General features: G+C 34.3%; 1 protein-coding gene and 2 pseudogenes across 1 annotated transcript; 1 reads left to right on the top strand and 2 right to left on the bottom strand.

Annotated features, from left to right (window-relative positions):
• The first annotated feature begins 1,260 nt into the window (after positions 1-1,260).
• Positions 1,261-6,706, top strand: LOC116115920 (glutathione S-transferase DHAR3, chloroplastic). Its single transcript, XM_031402058.1, has 6 exons — positions 1,261-1,553; positions 2,554-2,644; positions 2,832-2,975; positions 3,635-3,752; positions 4,290-4,430; positions 6,396-6,706. The coding sequence occupies exons 1-6, from the start codon at positions 1,352-1,354 to the stop codon at positions 6,480-6,482; spliced, it is 783 nt and encodes a 260-aa protein (XP_031257918.1). The 5' UTR covers positions 1,261-1,351; the 3' UTR covers positions 6,483-6,706.
• Positions 6,707-7,485: 779 nt separating this feature from the next.
• Positions 7,486-8,745, bottom strand: LOC116115936 (annotated as a pseudogene).
• Positions 8,746-9,794: 1,049 nt separating this feature from the next.
• Positions 9,795-10,975, bottom strand: LOC116115935 (annotated as a pseudogene).
• Positions 10,976-22,332: the final 11,357 nt, after the last annotated feature.

Here is a 22,332-nt window from a genome sequence, read left to right on the forward strand (position 1 = left end):
TATATAAGCAGTTTTGTCATGAAAAGACACCTTTGAGCGGTGAGGGTATCCTTGTATTATATAAATGACCAAGACCTTTATCTTCTAACAGATGTGAGACTTTTAATAACAGTAAGATTTTTGTTATTTTTAAACATGTGGAGGATCGATGTCTTTAAATCTTAATTCTATAACATTATAACTAATGACTACTAAATTTAATATTTATTTTTTTATTATAAAATACTCAATACTATTTTTGTCGTCTTAATTTTACTAGTAATTATTTTTAATTATTTACATTAACAATGATAGTACTTATATAGTAATTAGTTATAAGAAACTTGAATGGAGATATGTTAATTATTTTAAGGGTTGGGGGTACTATAACTAAACCTTTAAGTTAATTTTTTTACACTCCTTATGAACCGTTCGTATTTTTTATTTTAACGGTGATGAGAGAAAGGTGCCTTTGTGTGGTAATAATGTTCTTGTATTTTATAAGTGACTAAGACCTTCATCTCTTAACCAATGTGTAACTTTGGTACCAATTGTTTATATGATAAAAAAATATAAAATATTAATCTATATTTAAAATATAAAATTACAATTTAAAAATCCTTTAAAAAAATTAAAAGCTTCTTAGGTAAGTACAGTATCTGTAATTTATATAGAAGCTTTGATATTGTATTTTTTTCAGAAGGATGGAAGTCTTGTATTAAAATGTTGGTCAATTTACTGCATTATGTAGCCCAACTTTGGTCCTCAAGTAACAAGACCATAAAAACCTAACATCATTATCTTTTATAAACCAAAGCTGTTTTTTATAAAATAAAAAATAATTTAACCATCTTATTTAAGCCTACGAACTCTCTATGTATCATGAAATTGTCTTAATTTATTTATTTACTTTTCATCTTGTCAAATAAGAATAAAATGACGTTATTGTACTGGCATATAGAAACATCATCACAACTAATGTACATTAAACTCTTGGGGAAATATCTTTCATTTTGGAAAATCATTGGGGGAGTTAAAGTTGCTACGTATCCCAAACCATGGAGGTAGTCAACTAAGTCAAGGGACGAATTTTAGATAATCCAAATGTGAGTGTGTTTTCTCAAACGTTTTGGGTCTGGGTTTACTTCCCTAAATCTTAGGAGTGATCCGATAATTTCCTAATATCTTTAGTCTTTACTTTCTGGTGAGGCCACGTGTTGACTGTTGAAGCCTTAGTCTAGCTCTAGCACCATCAAGAAACGCACCTGGACAGGGCAACATAACCATAATAGCCTCATCTCTTGCAAACCTCACTCTGTTTCTCAACACAAACAAAACAACAACCAGAAATTCAAAGCCCAAAAAAAAAAAAATGTCAACCTTCAGAGTTCAGCCTGCCACAACATTTGCTATCTCCTCAACAATTAAGCACTTTGGCTTCACTCTCCGCTTTCCCCAGAAAAACTGCGCCGTTTTCAGGCGACCTCGAAACCTCTCAATTATGGCGGCCTCTACTGATCCTCTGGAAATCTGCGTCAAAGCTTCGGTCACTGCTCCTAACAAACCCGGCGATTGTAAGTACTTTCTTCTCTTCACCATAATTGCTTCCTTAGAAATAAGTGATTTTTTTTTTCTTCTTTTGTGGACTGTATAATATTAAAGTAAGCGTTTAATTTAAGCGTCTTGCTTCTTGCTTATAAATAGGTCTACTTCTGTTTTCTTTAAATTTGCCTACCAATTCTCGGTTGCCAAATAGAATGCGAACAGTTTACATTGGGGATAACACATTTTAAATGAAAGATATTCAAAATGTATTAATCTCACTCATAATTTGTGTTAAAAAAAAAAGGCAAAAGTAGCTGTAGGTGTGAAATATACGAGTAGTGCTATGCTTCCTAATTTTTTATCTGAAGTTTTCGTTTCAACTGATACAACACTAATTAATTGAAGAAAATGTGGTATATGTTGAGTAACCATCAATTTGAAAACTCAAACTTAAACAGACAGGAAATATCAACGAATGGCATTGACTGCTATCTAATTAACAGATATGTTGCTTGTATTAAAGACATGAAACACTTGCATGGATCCAAATATTGTTTTAATTATCCTTATTATTTTTGTTTTCTAGTTAAGTACAAATCAGTTGTATTCTTTCCTAAACTCAAGTTTAGATTATCTCCTTAAGTGGTGACATGAGCTTTGATCAGATTAATGTATTCATAATTTCAATTTTTTAGGTTTGGTTCATAATAAGAGAAACGGTTGAAAAAAGAAGAAGAGAAAAGAGGAGAAGATTGGCCAAGAGATAATATAGTAGTCTTTGCTCTCTTTTACTTCTATCTACACATATGGTTAATCAATGATGCAAAAATTACAATAATATTCTTAAAATTAAACAATATAATTCTTCCCACACAAATTATAAAAGAATACTATCTATATGGTTATATTGTCTCATGTACTTATTATATTACATAAGTAGTTGGTTGCACAACTGCATGATATGCTGCTTATTGCTTAATGCTGCAGTTTTGAGGATCAGTGCATATGGTATTAACTAATATCGTCCAGGTCCTTTTTGCCAAAGGGTATTGCTTACTATGGAGGAAAAGCATCTACCTTATGACATGAAGTTGGTAGATTTGAGTAACAAGCCAGAATGGTATCTATTTTTGTTTCATATTCTGGGCTAAGTTTCTTAAATTGTATAAAATTATTTTAAGAATTAAACTTGCTCACACCTTAGCAAAAACTATTTCTTTATGCTACTTTAAAAGACTGCCTTTCATTTTTCTTAGGTTTTCTTAATGCATATTTATGAACTTACAAATATGTTTTATGATATCTAGGTTCTTAAAAGTCAGTCCAGAAGGTAAGGTTCCTGTTATTAAACTTGAAGAAAAGTGGCTTCCAGATTCAGATGTTATCACACAATTGTTGGAAGAGAAGTTCCCTGATCCACCATTGGTAACCCCACCTGAGAAGGCTTCAGTGTATGTTTTTATCTTCAGTAGATGTCCATTGCAATGATTGATTATGCATCTTTACTCATTCCAAGTTCTATTGGGCTCTGTGGACTGTAATGTCTTTGCTGCTTTCAAGCTTTTAAAGTATGCTTGATGGCAATGCTGTTGAACATGAATGTGGAATCTACTAATTGATGATGGTTTTACCCTTCATAAGGGTTGTGCGGCCAACAAATTTTCTTAGAACATGAACTTCTCTTATTTGGTCCTGGCCATAATATAATAGAAGCTATTAGTATTGTTTGTGATTAAGGCTTGATTGTGTTGAGTTGAGTTTTGCGATGTTATTACTCCTTTTCCAAAATTTTGGAATAACTAAGAACCTTGCCTATATATTTTGGTTTTGTGTTCCCCCCCCCCCCCCAAAAAAAAACAGTTCTTAATTGTTTTAGAATTGAAAAATGCTATCCTTATAAAGACAATACAAAGAGAGCTACAAAGTGACATCAGCAGGAAGGAAAAAACAAAGAAAAAACGGAAAAAGAGAGAGAGAGAAATCATGAAGATGAAGGGTGGAAATTGTCTTTGTATACCCTTTTTGTTTTTGTCTTTGTAAGACTAGTATTGCTCTTTAGAATTACTATATAAATTCTGGAACTAAGGGTAGCCCATGAATTTTTATGCAGTGGATTGAAGATCTTCTCCACATTTATTGGTTTTTTGAAAAGCAAAGACTCTGGTGATGGAACTGAGCAGGCATTACTTAATGAACTAAGTTCATTTGACAATTATATCAAAGAAAATGTGAGGCTTCTATCTTAATCTTTCCTTACTGCTTCACTATTTTTTCTGTGATGAAATGTTATTGCTTACCTTCTCTAACAACAATTGGTGGCTTAAAAATTTAAGCTTCCACAGTTTGAATGTTCTCTATTATTTACTTATATTGTCGTCTGAAAGAAGTGTAGTTTGGAAATAATATGTTTAACTATAGTTCAACCCTTATCATCCACCATTTTCGAAAAGTTGTCAAGCATGTCAGGAAGATTCTATTAGATTGAATTAATTAACAACATGCGTGCATTTTGTTTACACAAAAGATATTAGCATATTATCTTCTTTCTTTTTTTTTTTTTTGTGAAGAAATTGACAAGCACTTGATATGTGATTTCGAGGTTACTTTGATTTGCTTCAGACAGTATTATGTGTTCTTGTTTTTTGGCATAGAAATCGTGGAATACTGATGATTGTGGATTAGAGACTCCAAAGTTCAATCACATTTTCTTATCCCAGGGTCTGTAGCCCCTACAACCTTCACTAACTATTTTCCTCCTCTTGAAGGGCCCTTTTATCAATGGGGAGAAGGTGTCTGCAGCAGATTTGTCTCTGGCGCCGAAGCTATACCATCTGGAAATTGCTCTGGGGCATTATAAGAAATGGTCTGTTCCAGATTCACTTCAGTATGTGAAGTCTTACATGAAGGTATGCCCAAATAGGCTGCATTTTTTATTGAATTTATAGCCTACAGGGTTATTAATTTATGAATGGGAGGAATTTTTTTTGTCACATTAAATTGCGGGCTTTACTTCTGAGAGAATTGGTGCAGGGCAACAATAAATTTCCATTAGGTGAATAGTTCCTTCCAAGAAAACTTTATCACGTGCTATATTGGAATGTCCAGTAACAACTTGTGTGGAATTTGGTGAAAAAAACTCTTATCTTCTTTCTTTACCCATCTGCCCTAATGCCTGAATGGGTTTTAAAATTGATGATTAGGTAGTTCTCCTCAGGGCCTTCAGTTTGGGAATTCCTTTTCTTGATTATTAGCCCTGGCAGTTGATGGTTTTGTGATTTTTATAGATGAGTTATCCTTGCCTGCCATCTTTTTGTTCTTTTCTGTAGGAATATAGAAGAAATTCCTACAGAAGAAAGGTAATATAGAAAATTCTTTTGGAACAGCACTTTTGAAGGAATCATATGTTCAGAGGAGCATTGTGTCAAAATTTATTCTTACCATTAGATATTGAAGGCAGATTGTACTTATGAACCGGTCGATAACCTTTTAAGTTATTAATCAAAAATACATTTAATAAAATTTCATAGTGCAACATAAAATTATTCCTCTAGTAAGAGGTATGGGTCCTTGTAGAGGTCACTGCAAAATGTCTACTTTTTTGTGCTTAAAACAAATTTTTGAAGCCAAATCCATTGAATCCTTAGTAAGAGTGAATTGTTCTTAGTAGGATATGGTTGCTTCTTTGAAATTTGGTAATATCTTGAGGGAGACATGGACATTTGGAAGTTAGTGGAGAGGTAATTTTCTTGTATAAAAGGTTTTGTTGAGTCAAAAAAAGGAGGTGGAATTAGCTATTAAACCTAATCCTCAAAGGTTATTCTTTCTTTCTGTTTGTTTCTGTTCAAGGAATTCTTGCTGTTTTGTTCGTTTTATCTTATCATGGCTTGGAGTTTCAGAGTTTTGGTTGTTATGGTGTAATTGCCATTGTTCATTCACTAAATCCATTATGCAGAGAACATAGCTCTGTTCTGGAAAAATGTTCAGCTATTTCAGCTAATCATCTTTTAACCCAAACTAACATGCATACTCTGCTCTCTTCCTGAACTTTTCCCTAGTAAGTTCTTCTTGAAAAATGATTCCATTGGTTTAACAGCTGGATTTTTTGACATATGATGCTTATCATGATGTTTAATTAAGTAGTACAAGCCCTTTTTGCTGATAAAGACCTAGATTCCTAGTCATATTACAGCATCTCAGCCATACTCCATTCTTGGAAAACCCCTATATTTTAGCTGTTTGAATTTCAAGCCCCTAATATCTGTGTTACGGTCTTGATTAAGTATCCTTAACCTAGACTTTGTTTCTCAATTAATTTGATGACCAAGTGATTAATTCATTGCTCATGAGTTGTGCCTTTTGCTTCCTCTTTAAGTAAATCGGTACTCTAGTCAATTGTTCTCTCTCTTTTTGAGTTCTCATTGAAGTGGTAAATTCACGTGTGTTGGCATGCTCCTAATTTTGAAAAAAAAATCATGTGATTTGACATCAATTTTACCATGTGATTATGGATTTATACTTCTCATTTGTCAGTTTCATTCTGTGTCTATGATATTTTCATGCTAACAACTATCGGTGGCCCTGAAGGGCACTCAAATTTGTCATATTAAACAAGTATATGTGTGGAAAACTTCCCAAAATCTCTTGCAGTTTAATGAGCAGTTGCTGGGCTACGCACATGATTGAATAGTTGGTTCCTCTGATTTTTACTGTTGAATCATGTAAATAGTGATTTTGTCAATGGTAATTATCATGTGTAAACTATAGTAGAAATCTATCAACTTAAGCTTAGGAATTTAATATCTTCTAATCAGGCCTATCATACATGTAATGATATATGTTTCTAATGCTGCTATAATTTTGTGATATTTCAGAACATTTTCTCAAAGGATTCATTTATTAAAACACAAGCACTTCCAGAAGATGTTATTGCCGGTTGGCGTCCCAAAGTTCTTGGTTAATATCTTTTCAAGCTGTTGTTGCACTCTTTTCCAAACGAATTATCAGGTATCTCCCTGTGATCTTCGGCTATGGATGTGGAATGTTGTAATCCTATAACTAAGACCAACCTTCTGTATTATAGTTGGAATCAGTTCTCTGTATTTTAGCCTTGAAATAAAGTAAAATCCTTATTCTAATTATTACTTGGGAATTATCTTCATGTAAATTGTTTTTATCATAGTTTATTGGTACATCGCAGGCATTGTTCGCATCAAGGACTCAAGTTTCACCAGCCGTTGTTTTGAAGTAGACCAATCTTCAAATTGCATATTAGATGCTTTATAAATCTATTACCAGAGTATCATTTCCCCCGAACAATTCATGCACAAGTGTCATTCGCTCATGCAGTTTTGTTCTCTCCAATTTAACAAATCTAGCAAGCCTCAGCTACCTTGCCACTTGGAATGGAGACTACAACCCTCACTGATCTCATTTATAACTTTGGAAGAAAATCATAAAGAATTTGTACTAAATTAAAGGAATCATTTTCAAGAAAATGGCTTAAAATCAGTTATTGGAGTTCTTGATACAGTCAAACATACAAATTATAATAATAATAATAACAATAATATTAGGTGTATAATCATTTCTCATAATCTTTGATAGTTCGTAATTGGACAGACAAGATTTATAGCAACTACACGCGATTAATTTATGAGTTAATTAATTATGAGATGTCAGAAGTTGTGAGATTGAATTGTAAACTTAGCATTACTCTAATAATAAATATTAAAAATGATTTACTCTAATAATAAATATTAAAAATGATTGAGGAAATTAACAATGCCGCATATGGATAATGGATCAACCTCAAATCTTTAAAGGAGATGTCTCAAAACTATACCTTTATCGTTGATCTAAAAACCATTTGAAAAGTGAATACAAGTGGGGACAAAGGCAGTTATAAAATCATATTAAATTTAGTAAACAAGTACAATGATGAACATGTATGATTCAGTCGATTGAATCAGCTACAGGAAAGTTGGGCCCTTAAATACTGACTAAAGTAATATTTAATTACTATAACATCAATAGATCACCAAACTGCATTTGTTACCTGTTTTATCCATTTTATTCTGCTTAAATACCTAATAGCTGTTTGCACTTTAAACAAGGAAAAAAGAAGTAATGAAAATAATCTAATGGCTGCGAGAAACAACGAAGTTAGCAATATGATACAAAGGGGCAGCCATTGTAGAATCAAAATAGGAAAGCTCTTCTTTGGCTTCAACCACCAACTCTCTGGCATACTTCTTTGACTCATCCACACCCATCAACTTCGGATATGTGGCCTTATTTCGCACCAAATCCTTTCCAGCTTTCTTCCCCAACTCCTCTGTGTTTCCAGTTTCATCTAAAATATCATCCCACACTTGATACGCCAACCCCATACACTTCCCGTACTTCCTAATCTTCTCTATCTCAACATCATTTCCTCCTCCAACTAAAACCCCACAAACCACTGACGTCTCTACAATTTTCCCAGTTTTGTTCCTGTGAATGAACTCCAATTCACTCAAACTTACTTCTTTTCCTTCACTGTTGATGTCTGCAACCTGCCCTGCCACAGCTCCTTTTGACCCAAGTGCTGAACATAGCTCGACAACGGCTCTAACCAGGCGATCAGATGAAATTTTGCCTTTGGTTTTAGTTACAAAATGTTCAATAGCGAGAAAGGATAGAGCTTGAGAAGCAAGAACTGAAATTCCTTCACCAAAAACCTTGTGATTTGCAGGCTTTCCTCGTCTAAGATCGTCATTATCCATGCAAGGGAGATCATCAAGAATCACAGCCGATGCTACCATCATCTCTAGTGCACAAGCCATTGGCATCGCCAAAGACTCGTTTCCTCCAACCAACTCTCACGAGGCAATGCATAGAGTTGGAGCGAAACGTTTCCCACCGGCTTGAAGAGTGTACCTCATTGCCTCGTGAAGTATCGGTGGTGTATTTTGCGATGGAACCACTGCTTCATCCAGTGCCTTGTTGATTTGGTTTACCTTCGTGGCCCTGTATTCTGCAAAGTTGAATTCTGTAGACGGTAAAGGGTTCTGCTGGGAGTTTGCCGTCAGATTCCGGTGGCCTGAAAATGGTGACTTTCTTGGGAGGTTTATTAGACCATTAATGGAGTTGCGGAGGAGAGTTGAAGCCATGGGAACGTGGTTTTGCAGCTGAAGGAATCTTTCCTTGTATATAAATATAATTTTACTTAGCTTCACACATCTGAATCATCATAATTACATCTTTCTATCATATATATATAAAGTCCAACGGCTAACGACAACCTGTTTTTGTTTAATTATTATTAGTTTTACAATTTCTAGATAAATTATAATCTAATACTTAAAGATGATAATGCTACCGCTACGATCTTGCGGCATTCTTGGCCCTTTTTATAGAGGTTGAATTGCCTTAATTTACCGTGTATTGAACATGCAACTCAAAGGTCATAGTTAATATTATAATAAAAAGTAACAATTGAGGCTCCTTGTGACTTATTATTTCTATACATATTTTTAATCTTATTCCTTAAATATTGTTTAGCACATTATTTGAGAAATATTAGTCTATTTTTTAATTACTTTTAGACTCCTTAAGTTTATTAATTTCATAATACCCCCTGAAAAAAGTTTAAAATTAACAAAAACACTCCCATCCACCAATACTTGCCAAATTCCGACAACCATCATTGGTGATAGTCGAAATCTGTTACAACAGTCTACACCACCACCGAAAATGGCCGGTAATTCACTGATCTGGCCTTTTCCGACCAAATCCATAGTGTATCTAGCCGAAAAAGGTAAAGAAATGGCTATCGTTGACGGCTCTTGGCCATCGTTGACAGACAACGACGGCGACATTTGTCCATGGTGGATCTAGCCAGAAAAACGCTATATTAACGCCCTACTCGCTAGATCCGACCGGTCTGTGGTATAACACAATTTTTCGGTCAGATTCCGATAGTGGTGGCCGAAATCTGGCACTGCGGGTGATGGGGGTGTTTTTGTCATTTTACAAAATTTTATATATTGGGGTGTTTAGTTAAGTTAGCAAACCTAAGGGGTTTTTCTATAAATTTTTTAATTTTACCTCGTAATAAATTAGCAAACCTAAGGGGTTTTTCTATAAATTTTTAAATTTTACCTCGTAATAATCTCTTATTCAACTATCCAATATTATTCCCAAAATCCTATCTAAAATAATAAAACAAACGGACCCTAAGATATTTACTTTTCCTTNTATTTAATTACTATAACATCAATAGATCACCAAACTGCATTTGTTACCTGTTTTATCCATTTTATTCTGCTTAAATACCTAATAGCTGTTTGCACTTTAAACAAGGAAAAAAGAAGTAATGAAAATAATCTAATGGCTGCGAGAAACAACGAAGTTAGCAATATGATACAAAGGGGCAGCCATTGTAGAATCAAAATAGGAAAGCTCTTCTTTGGCTTCAACCACCAACTCTCTGGCATACTTCTTTGACTCATCCACACCCATCAACTTCGGATATGTGGCCTTATTTCGCACCAAATCCTTTCCAGCTTTCTTCCCCAACTCCTCTGTGTTTCCAGTTTCATCTAAAATATCATCCCACACTTGATACGCCAACCCCATACACTTCCCGTACTTCCTAATCTTCTCTATCTCAACATCATTTCCTCCTCCAACTAAAACCCCACAAACCACTGACGTCTCTACAATTTTCCCAGTTTTGTTCCTGTGAATGAACTCCAATTCACTCAAACTTACTTCTTTTCCTTCACTGTTGATGTCTGCAACCTGCCCTGCCACAGCTCCTTTTGACCCAAGTGCTGAACATAGCTCGACAACGGCTCTAACCAGGCGATCAGATGAAATTTTGCCTTTGGTTTTAGTTACAAAATGTTCAATAGCGAGAAAGGATAGAGCTTGAGAAGCAAGAACTGAAATTCCTTCACCAAAAACCTTGTGATTTGCAGGCTTTCCTCGTCTAAGATCGTCATTATCCATGCAAGGGAGATCATCAAGAATCACAGCCGATGCTACCATCATCTCTAGTGCACAAGCCATTGGCATCGCCAAAGACTCGTTTCCTCCAACCAACTCTCACGAGGCAATGCATAGAGTTGGAGCGAAACGTTTCCCACCGGCTTGAAGAGTGTACCTCATTGCCTCGTGAAGTATCGGTGGTGTATTTTGCGATGGAACCACTGCTTCATCCAGTGCCTTGTTGATTTGGTTTACCTTCGTGGCCCTGTATTCTGCAAAGTTGAATTCTGTAGACGGTAAAGGGTTCTGCTGGGAGTTTGCCGTCAGATTCCGGTGGCCTGAAAATGGTGACTTTCTTGGGAGGTTTATTAGACCATTAATGGAGTTGCGGAGGAGAGTTGAAGCCATGGGAACGTGGTTTTGCAGCTGAAGGAATCTTTCCTTGTATATAAATATAATTTTACTTAGCTTCACACATCTGAATCATCATAATTACATCTTTCTATCATATATATATAAAGTCCAACGGCTAACGACAACCTGTTTTTGTTTAATTATTATTAGTTTTACAATTTCTAGATAAATTATAATCTAATACTTAAAGATGATAATGCTACCGCTACGATCTTGCGGCATTCTTGGCCCTTTTTATAGAGGTTGAATTGCCTTAATTTACCGTGTATTGAACATGCAACTCAAAGGTCATAGTTAATATTATAATAAAAAGTAACAATTGAGGCTCCTTGTGACTTATTATTTCTATACATATTTTTAATCTTATTCCTTAAATATTGTTTAGCACATTATTTGAGAAATATTAGTCTATTTTTTAATTACTTTTAGACTCCTTAAGTTTATTAATTTCATAATACCCCCTGAAAAAAGTTTAAAATTAACAAAAACACTCCCATCCACCAATACTTGCCAAATTCCGACAACCATCATTGGTGATAGTCGAAATCTGTTACAACAGTCTACACCACCACCGAAAATGGCCGGTAATTCACTGATCTGGCCTTTTCCGACCAAATCCATAGTGTATCTAGCCGAAAAAGGTAAAGAAATGGCTATCGTTGACGGCTCTTGGCCATCGTTGACAGACAACGACGGCGACATTTGTCCATGGTGGATCTAGCCAGAAAAACGCTATATTAACGCCCTACTCGCTAGATCCGACCGGTCTGTGGTATAACACAATTTTTCGGTCAGATTCCGATAGTGGTGGCCGAAATCTGGCACTGCGGGTGATGGGGGTGTTTTTGTCATTTTACAAAATTTTATATATTGGGGTGTTTAGTTAAGTTAGCAAACCTAAGGGGTTTTTCTATAAATTTTTTAATTTTACCTCGTAATAAATTAGCAAACCTAAGGGGTTTTTCTATAAATTTTTAAATTTTACCTCGTAATAATCTCTTATTCAACTATCCAATATTATTCCCAAAATCCTATCTAAAATAATAAAACAAACGGACCCTAAGATATTTACTTTTCCTTCCCTGTGCAGGGGAGTAAAAAAAAGGTTGAACTCTGATATTCTGCCACTAACTTTAAATTTTCTTCTATTTTTTTTTAATACTTGTAAACATCACCTAGATATCCTCCCTCTACTAGGAACGCAAACTCTGTTTTATCTTACCCTTAGATAGGGCCAAGCCAGAAAATTTATTTTGGGGGGCCAAACATAATCTTCAATGAATAGAAGGGCATATAAATTACGAAGTTACATTTATAGGGTCCAAAGTGTGAAGTTCAAAACTTGGGGTGGCCAAAGGTAAAAAAACTTAATTCATAGAGACAACCAATAAATTTCTATATTAAACTAAAATTCTTTTGTAGAAATTTATTGATTGTGGGTAAGTTAAAAATCAATCACTTTATTCTTAAGTTTCAATATCAGTTTTTGATGAATAACATTTGAAATTGATTGATTTGAAAAGTTGATTTAAGTAGCTTTTAAAATAAACTTATTTTCAAACTTGATTTTATATATATAAAATGAGAAATATACATATACATAATTTTTCAAATTATAAAATAAATTTAGATAAACATTTAATTCATTAAAAAACAAATAATTTTCTCATATGTTTGTATATTTTAAAAATATTGAAAGAATAGACCCCCTATAAGTATCGAAATCACAAGCTGCCCCACAGACATCAGAAACCACAATTTACTACCCCTGCCATTAGTTTAGGGTGTTAACTTTAATACCAGTGAAGGTAAATTAGACCTTTCACATTCAAAATTTTTTAGAACAAATTATCCGAAATAAAAAATATTAATAGAAATAAAAACAGTTAAAGAATTAAAAAAAAAAAACTAAAATAATACATAAAATTTAGAAAATTTTAAAAACATATAAAATATTTGGTAAACGTTTAGAATTAAAAAAAAAAAATGAAATAATATAAAAATTAAATCATTCTAACTTTGAATTTAGAAATCTCATGAAGAATTTCTTAATTTGCATTACGGAGAGGGAGACATTCAGTGGTGGAGTGATAAGCATTCTAGTTAAATGGGGATATAAATGATCTAGTTATTTAGTTATTTTTGAACCATAATTAATGATCTTTTCATCCATATAAAGATGGCATATATTTATCCTTAGGATATCTTTGAGCTACATATTTTCCTATTCAATTAAGGAGTTCGTAGAACTTACAATGTTCTTTCAAATTCGCTTGCAAAATAACTACTTGTTTCCTTTCCTAGTCAATTACGGAGCTTGTAATACTTATGATCCAAGAAAACCAGTACTTGAATTTATGAGGGACACTCTCACTTGTTGCCTCTACAATTGATCCTCCTCTCTGAAAACACCGTACTTTAAATTTCATCAAACATACTCTCATTTGTTCTCTCTAAAATCTATTTTCAAACCATCTCTCCACCAAAACAAGCACTTCCAATTTATCAAACACAATCACTCAAAGTCAGAAGGCTTAGCGATCTTTTCAAATTAGCGGCTGTAAAGGCCAGAGATGCGGTCGAAGGGTTTTTCAAACTCAACAACATAGATATGGCGATCAGGTCTCTCACAGCAGCCAAAGAGTTTAATCCTGAAGTGCCCAACACCGATGACTACTTCACGGCTTACCAAGTGCACGAAGTTGCTGCCAAGAACAGCACCTGGTATGAGATTCTTTCTTTGAGTGATATCGGAGTAGATTCAAGCATGATCAGGAAACAATGCAAGAGAATGGCTCTTGTGTTGCATCCGGACAAGAATCATTCTGTTGCAGCGGAGGGGGCTTTCAAACTTATACAATCTGCGTTCCAAGTTCTGATGGTTCCCGAAAAAAGACAATCCTACGATAGTAGCTTGGGTTCTAAGAAACGCCCTCATCAATCACCGCACACGGCTTCAGGTTCTTCTAAATGTTCTAAATCATCAAGGCCTACAACGAAGAAGCCAAATCCAGTCAGTCCCAGCCCCAAGCAACAGCTGATCATAAGGCCAGAACTTCTTCAGCTGGGTTCGGAAGCACAAACACCAAAGAAAACTGTCGTGGAAGATGCAATCTTCGAAACGTCAGATTTAAAATCGTTCATCACGCTAATGGTACCAAAAAGATTGTTGTTTCTCGTAATGATAAAGTGGTAGAATTCCAACCCGCTTGGCTTTTGAATGGATTTTGATCAATGTAATTTACTGTTTCTGTAATGGAATTCAGTTCTTCGTAATTTTATTTTCTATCCTTTCCAGTTTTACTTAATGTTTTATTCACTTAAACGTGATCATATTACTAGAAGTTTTATGGTAATTTTTACCTAAAAGAGGGTACTGTACAGTAAATAATATATATATATATATCCTTGGGATGTACACACCTTCATTTTTTTTTGAATTCCAGGCCTCTATTTTTAGTTAAAAAAAAAATATACTGAATATATATTATTCTTTCTTTTGAAGCGAGACAGAAAAAAGAGCATATACAACTCTTTGTTAGAAATGTAAGTTCTGAATGAAATGTTACAGTGGAGGTAGCAGAATATTTTGCTTTGTATAACAAACTTCAAAGAGTTTCAAGACTTACAGTTGTAAATTTTGTTGGATTATCCATGAAGGAATGCTACCTGATAAATTATTGTATGACACATCTCTGCAGAACATGTTTCACATCTTTGATTTCATATTGGGAAACTACTAAACAGAGGAACTTGAATGCAAGTTTAGCTTTTTGATGGCTTGCTCAAAATTACCTTTTTAATTGATACATTAATTAGTAACGAGATTATTGAAAATATGTCAAAAGTACTTACATGTTGAGAAGATGCTCACTTTTATTGCCAGGCAGTGTGCCGGTTAACCTATTATTTCCGAGAAACCTGAGTACAACAGCAGCAATACATGTTTCAATATAATGAGAACATTCTGGGAAGTATAATGACACAACAAAGCAGAGATGCCAGATTACAGGGAAGCTAGAGAACCCAAATTGAAAAGCGAGCTGGGAATCTGTTCACTTAAATTGTTGAAACTCAGATCCCTAAAGAAAAAAATATTAGAATTATGTAATTATAAGATGAAGAAACTTGCTAATAACCAAAAAGTAATGAAGCGAAGAAAAAAACAAAAAGAGAGAAAAGGAAATGAATAAATTACAAATGCACCAAACTCTGGTAGTTGCCAATGTCATATAGAATTGAATCGGAAATTTTGTTATTCCTTAGTTCTCTAAAGTATATGAAACCAGCAGTCTGGATCAAAAGAAGAAGAAGAAGAAGAAAAACACAAGAAGTATATATGTCAGGTTATTGAACATAAGATAATAGAACTTTGACAATGTTGCCTTACAAGACAGTTAAAGATTTTATATTACTTATAAATGCCAATGACGAGCTCCCATTCAATAAATCGATTATTCTCCTACATTTCCAATTGTTCATGAGATTGTTAGCATTGATCATCGCAAAATTCAGATGTGATCAATGAAATGTTGCAGGTGAACACTCACAACTCAGCCATATTAGTCAGATTGGAAAAGGATGACGGGTATCGACCCTTCAAAAGAGTTTCCTTGAAACCTCCTACATTAACATATATAAAAAGAAAATTGTGAACTGTTCTAGCATATCATTCAAAGTAGGAAAATTTAAAGTACCCGGATATATATTCTCAGTCTCAAACATTATAATTACAGTGTCTGAAACAGAAATCATTGTGAAGAAGCTTGAAGCTAAAATAACTTAGGGGTGAATGAGAACAAAATAAACAAAAAAAATTGGAATAGTTTTCTCACAAGGTTTAAAGATGCGACCAATTTCCTATAAAATCAGGGATCCCTCCTATAAGTTCAATGTCAGAAGCCAGCCTGTGCCCAAAAGAAGAATTTGTTTACGAACCTACCCCAGCCATTTTTCATCAGCAGAATGCGTATCTATATTAGAAAATTCCAAGTAGAAGATTAATAGAATAAAAAAGTTCTTACAGTGTTTCCAGGTTCTTTAGATCGGCAAAAGTTGAAGGAATCTCACAACTTACTCCAGAACTGTCAATCAATCTCCCAAGGCAAATAATATCTATAAATTCCATCACAATCTAGTAACTTGTCTCCAGCAAAAACCATCATCAAGTAAACGAATTATGGGACACATGATAGTATAATCTCCAATAAATGTGAAGACTAAAGCCAGCTGGGGTTTCACCTTTTGCATCATTGTACAGAACATTATAGACTAGGATATATGCTCAATATAAACATAATTTTGCATCTAAAATGAATCTGAAACGTCTAAAACAACTTACAATTCCTTTAATTTCATCAAATTACCAAGCTCAGAGGGTAGAGGACCAGATAGTCTCAAGGTTCCTATATAAAGTTGCTCTAAAATTTGGCAAATTACCAAAGCTCAGGCGGCACAGAACCCGAGAAGTTGTTTGTTCGAATTGCTCTACAGCCCCAAGAATTTAGTTCTTCAGTTATAAAATTGCAATGCAATTACAAAAAAATATTTCATTCAGATAAATCATCATAAGTTATATGGTTAAGAGGGGCACAAAGATTGAGCTTACAGGAATACTAACTTAGGAAGCATGCCAAGCTCTTTTGGAATCTGCACAGATAATGTATTACGGCGAAAGTTCCTGATCAAAATGAGAACTAATTAGCATCACGAAAAGGGAATACAGTTTGAGTTTCAAAATCAATATTTTTTGTCAGCTTACAGATGTTTTATTGCAGTTAGATTGCTGACAGATGGAGACAGTGGACCTGACAAGAGATTTGTTGCCAAGTCCCTGATAGAAACAGAAGAAACAAGTAAGATTAATATTTAAGAACACAAAGTTCAAATCATTTTATGACTTGATACACTTCGAGTGATTTAACATATTTGAATAAAATTAAGTAAACTATTTTCATATCCACTCATTCTCATCTAATGGTCTGAAATTATACACAATTGAAACAAACATATATGAAATTGACAAAACCGTACAGATGGGTGAGGAAATTCAAACTCCATAGTTCATCGGGGATCATACTATTAACTTGCAGATCGACAATTTTCCTGTAATTTAAGAAATTGTAAAAGTAAGCAGCCATGATATTAAATAAATCTCAAAAGTTTGTGTTTCTCTGTTAACTTGCATCTCCACAATGTGACAAAGAGTGTCGTTGTTGTAAGAACAATCACATTTGATGAAAGGGTTGTAATAGTTGTCATTAATGTCAATGGAGGAGGAAACGGCACCTCCACTGCACGACTCTCCACTTATATTCCATTGATTTTGAGTTGCAGATATCCCCCATTTTTCAAATAATGCATTCAACGCTCTCACTGTTATCAGAAGAATATGAAAACAAGTACATAAATCATCTTAATAATAGTAATAATAAAAAAGATTGAAGCAAACCTTCATTAGGAGCTGTAGTAATAGCTTGAGCTTGAGTTTGAACTACGTCAAGTACAAGAACTTCCAAGAAAATACAACTCACATACAAACAAATTATCACTGAAACTGAAGCTGAAGCTGCTGATTTGATCAATATTATAATACATACATAAACCAATATTAATCTTGTTTGTTTCTTCAAGAATAATATTGATTTATAACATAATTAACATCAACACAAGTCTGAGCCCCTATGAAGAAGAAGATTAAGTAGCAGTTTCAGCTTGATCATGACTTTGAGCTACATGAAGTACAAAAAAGTCCAAGAAAATGAAACTCACATACAACCAACCAATTAGTGAAACTGAAGTGGCTGATTTTTTCATCAGCATTGTCTTGACTAGTCAACTTGATAATTTTCATTAGCATTAGTTTATGATTAGTCCACATTAATTAGTTTCCGGCAGGCGAGGGAATTTATATAAAATCTAATTCTACTTTAAATGTCAATGTAATATTGTTGGAGTTGTCGGCCATTTTAGCAATAAGGGGCCACACAGACGCATTCAGGGTCTCATTGCTCGGTCAGTGGGCAAGGGCCGTCGGCCCGTAGGCGTTTGGACTTTTTTTATAAAGAACAGCTGAAGGATCCCTCTAAGTTATTAATTCATTATTGAGTTTGGGCTTAGGAATAAGAATCCTTGTAATGCTAGGTTTTACACTTTAAACCTAGTATATAAACATCTTTTCTCTTGTATGTGAGTGTTAGCAAATCTTAGGGCAAATTACTTTCATTGTAGTGGGAGAGGTGAAACAATATTGCAATAATATTGACTCTGCAGGACGTAGTTTGTTAATTTGGCGAACCCGGATAAATCGCGTGTATTTCTTCTTTCTCTTTACTGTTTGTGGTTTGTGTGTGTTTTTAGTCTTGATCTCGTATTACTCTAGATTGTTTCAATAACTACACATAAATTAACATATAAAAATATAAGTTTGGTTAATTTTGCTTTATTTTTTGGGTTTTGTAAATAGAATTTTAATTTTCATACGTTATTTCTAACTTCAAGGTTTCTGTAAAATTTTATTTTACCATTCTTTTCTTAACAAGCTTTAGACAACATTAGTGGTTTGTGTGGTAGTTGTCTATTTCTAAATTATTTTAGGGTAATTTAATTTAAAATAAAATACAATAGTATTGATCTGTTCTTACTTTCCAAACTTTAGGTAATGTTTTCCCAATAAGGAAATTGGATAAGTACATAAATGCAAGAGTTGTTTAATCTCAAACTCAAAAACTAACTCAAGGGAGGAGAAGGGAGTCCAATCATATATATACACTATAACAACCTATTAGATTAGCGATACAGGACAAAGGGAACTTATAACAAAATAAATACAACTTTTTTTTAGTCTAACACAAGGTGATGAAAAAAAGTCACCTTTTTGTCTCATATTGTTCCCATGTTAATTGACGTCGAGGATGGTAAATGTCAAATTTTAGGGGTTATGTCATGCTATTAAGTTTAGGTTATATATTAAGTTAAGTTGGCAGGGTATGTAGATATATGGTTAATCTAATCATGATTGAGTCTCAACATACAAGAGATTTTACGAACAAACAAGATACACAAAGTGGGTCTTGGAATAGAAGTTCAAATAAAAAAGAGAACTTACCTCATAAATAAAATAATGGTTCAAAAGGGCTAACTGTGGACTCTTTTCAAAGAAACATCTGTCAATGTTGTAGAAAAGGCATTATAAAGAATGTTATCTAAAGAGAGTGTTTTAGCTGTGGAAAAACTAATCACCTGTCATAGATGAGCAAGATGATAACAGGCCAAGAAAGAAGTCAATGACCACCAAGGACATGTGTTTACTTTGACTAAGCCGATATTGGAGACTTTTGTGACAAGGGGTTAGGTATAATGTCTTTATATCCTAATAATATATGACTATTATATTTGGATAATTTCTCTCATAATTAGTATGCTAGAATATTATAAGTTGTTCACCCAAGCTTTAAGCGAGTTGACGTTGAAATCAGATTTCGTGGACTATATTTTTATTAGCGAGTAGAAAATGTAACACCTGAAATTTGAAGTTTTATTATTTGATTTAGGACTTGATCTTGATTGTTTTACTTTTTTAAAAGTGAATTGAATTTAAGTGGATGTTTAATTAATATTCCTGACTTGTTTGAAAAGACAAGATCTGGCTGAGTGAATGGACCATTGCGACTGTCAGTTGCAGAAACAAGGTGAATTGTAACAACCCAATTGCATCCCACATTACTAAGCTAAAGCTCGGTAATTGGGCTAAGCTTATAGAACAGTTGGGCACCTTTCGTTTCAAATCAAAGAATATACATAAAAGAAGCTTCAATAACTCACACTTCAATCAAGCAAAAAATATTAATTTGTTGTCTACCCTTTCCAGTAATGTCATGGATGTTGAATATTTTTTCAAACTTATGTTTTATGTTTGTGTGTATACACTGAGTCTTGATCGTGATAGCTGATTGCGATTGTTGAGTACGACATTTGATCGCTGTCCTTTTTTGAGTGTGTGCACACTTTTTTTTGTGCCAACATTGCACGTCTGACTATCATTTGGCACATGCTGCGACTTTTATCCTTTTGCTCAGATATTTTTCTCTGCTCTTTTATGCTATCGTTTGGACCACTAACAGGTGGCTCAATATCCTTCAAAAGTGCAGGGAAAAATCAGTTTTATTCTCTTTTTGTTGTGGTCCTAAACTAAAGGTAAAAACATTGCTATTTTTGGTCTAGCACATGTTAGCCTTGTCTGCGGACCTGGACAGAATTGGAGCGCACGAAACTATCCTTTATCTTCTCCATTTGTGACATTACTTTGTGAACCTTTTGGTGATATTTCATTTTGTGCTCTGAAACTTTCAGAGAGTTTTTCTTAAAGGTTCATCTTATGTTTTTGTGCCAAACTATTATCATCTATCATCCTTGTTGTATGACGGGTGGAACTTGTTTGCTTAGCTGAAGCTGGAGCATTTCTTCGGCAACCAAGTCTTGGGTGGAACTCAAGCTTGTTTCCAAGAGTGTACCTAGTGTGAAGAAATCCTTGGAGCAATAAGACATTAGAGATTCAAGGAGCGGTGTTTAGTGTAACTAAAAAAGGGACTTCTCTTTACTGTTGCTAAAATCATCTTTGAACAATATCTTGTAATGTTTGTTTGATTAGTGGATTTGCTGCGATCTGGACGAGGTCCCATGGATGTAGGCTAAAAGTGGATTTAGCCAAACCATGTAAATGCTGGTGTGCTTTACGTTTTTAGCTTGTAGTTTTTGATTTATCACAAACTAGACTATGCTAACACAACTTGGTAAATATTTCTGCTGCTTGTTTAAAAATGGGTACCTAAACATTGAAATAGAGTTCGCCAACTCTAACAAGTGGTGTCAGAGCAAGTTCTGATAAGTTTCTTCAGTTGATCCTGACCCATTTTTGGTTCCTTTCATGTGCTTCTGATAGTTTTTGTGTTTTGTCAAAATCTAGTCTTTTTGATGTGTTTTATTTTTGGTATGCTGCTTGCTTGCGTGTGCACATCTGTTTGCTATGCTCGTATCTGTTGTGTCGGCTGTCATGAATCTCTTCAGTGAATGAGGGTCTACTCATAGACCACCTCTGTTAGAAGGCACTAATTATTATACATGGAGACCTAGGATGCGTGCCTTCTTAAAGTCCATTGATAAAAGAGTTTGGATCTCGGTTGTGAACGGTTGGACACCCCTGGTTGAAGTTGAAGATGAAGTGTCTAGTCCAAAACCCATTGAGAGTTGGACTAAAGCTAAGTTAGATCTTGCAAACTATAACTTAAAAGTTCTTAATGCTCTGTTCAATGCTGTGAATGTGAATCAAATGAAAGTCATTGCCAACTGTGAGCTTGCCAAGGATGCTTGGGATAGGCTACAAGTCAAAAACGAAAGAACTAGTGCTGTTAAAAAGAATAGGCTTAGAAGACTTGTAACTGATTTTGAAAACTTGGTCATGCATGATGATGAAAGTATAATTGACTTTCATGGTAGACTTTGTGATGTGTCTAATGAATGTTTTGCTTTGGGAAGAATTTATACTAACGCTGAACTTGTCAAGAAAGTTCTATGTTCTCTTCCCAAGAGATTTTTATCCAAAGTTACCTCCATTAAAGAATGCCGTGATTTGGACTCCATGGACATTGACGAACTGATTGGCTCCCTTCAAAACTATGAGATGAATTTGAAAAGGTGGGATGATAAAAAACCTAGCGAAGGTTTGGCTCTCAAACATGAGGTAGATTTTGACCTTTTTCAAAATTTTGACTCAAATGATTTTGATGATGAACAATGTGCTTTACTCACTAAGAATTTTGTAATTTTTTTGAAGAAAAACATGAAAAAGCCTTTTGTGAGTGGAAATGGCAAAAAACCTTTCATAAAAAAAACTTTTGAACTACAAACCTCTGGTAATCTTTCAAAAAGATTCTCAAATGATAAGTAAAAGAAAAATAAGGGAATCAAATGTTATGAGCGTGAAAGGGTTTGGGCATATTCAATCTGAGTGTGCTAACACTTTGGAAAAGAAGAAAGGTAAGGCTATGGTATCCACTTTGAGTGAGAGTGATTAAGATGAGAGTGAAAGTGAGGATGATGAGGCCGTTCATAATGAGAATGTTCTTGCCTTTGCCGTGAACCGAGAAGACGACAAGAGTGTGTCCTCCGATGACACTATTGATGTTTATGCATAACAACAAGAAGCATATGACAAGATGTATGATCAATGGTTGAAGGCTGTGAAAAAATTGCAATCTCTTGGAATTGAAAATGCAACCTTGTTGAAACAAAAGAAAATCTTGATCGAAAAGATCATTGTGTTAACTACTGAACTAATCGAGGCTAAGACCATTATTGATAAGTTGAATGCAGGTTCTCTCAAACTTGATGAAGTTCTCTGACAAGGAAAGTCTTTTGGAGATC

This window comes from Pistacia vera, unplaced genomic scaffold (genome assembly GCF_008641045.1).
Source record: "Pistacia vera cultivar Batoury unplaced genomic scaffold, PisVer_v2 Contig757, whole genome shotgun sequence".
Taxonomy (NCBI): Eukaryota; Viridiplantae; Streptophyta; class Magnoliopsida; order Sapindales; family Anacardiaceae; genus Pistacia; species Pistacia vera.

What these genes read in the sequence shown, in the direction of transcription:
- LOC116115920 (XM_031402058.1), top strand. Translation starts at nt 1,352, where the DNA reads ATGTCAACCTTCAGAGTTCAGCCTGCCACAACATTTGCTATCTCCTCA. An exon ending in TTGAGTAACAAGCCAGAATG is followed by an intron (nt 2,645 to 2,831) that starts GTATCTATTTTT and finishes TATGATATCTAG; the next exon opens with GTTCTTAAAAGTCAGTCCAG. An exon ending in CCACCTGAGAAGGCTTCAGT is followed by an intron (nt 2,976 to 3,634) that starts GTATGTTTTTAT and finishes ATTTTTATGCAG; the next exon opens with TGGATTGAAGATCTTCTCCA.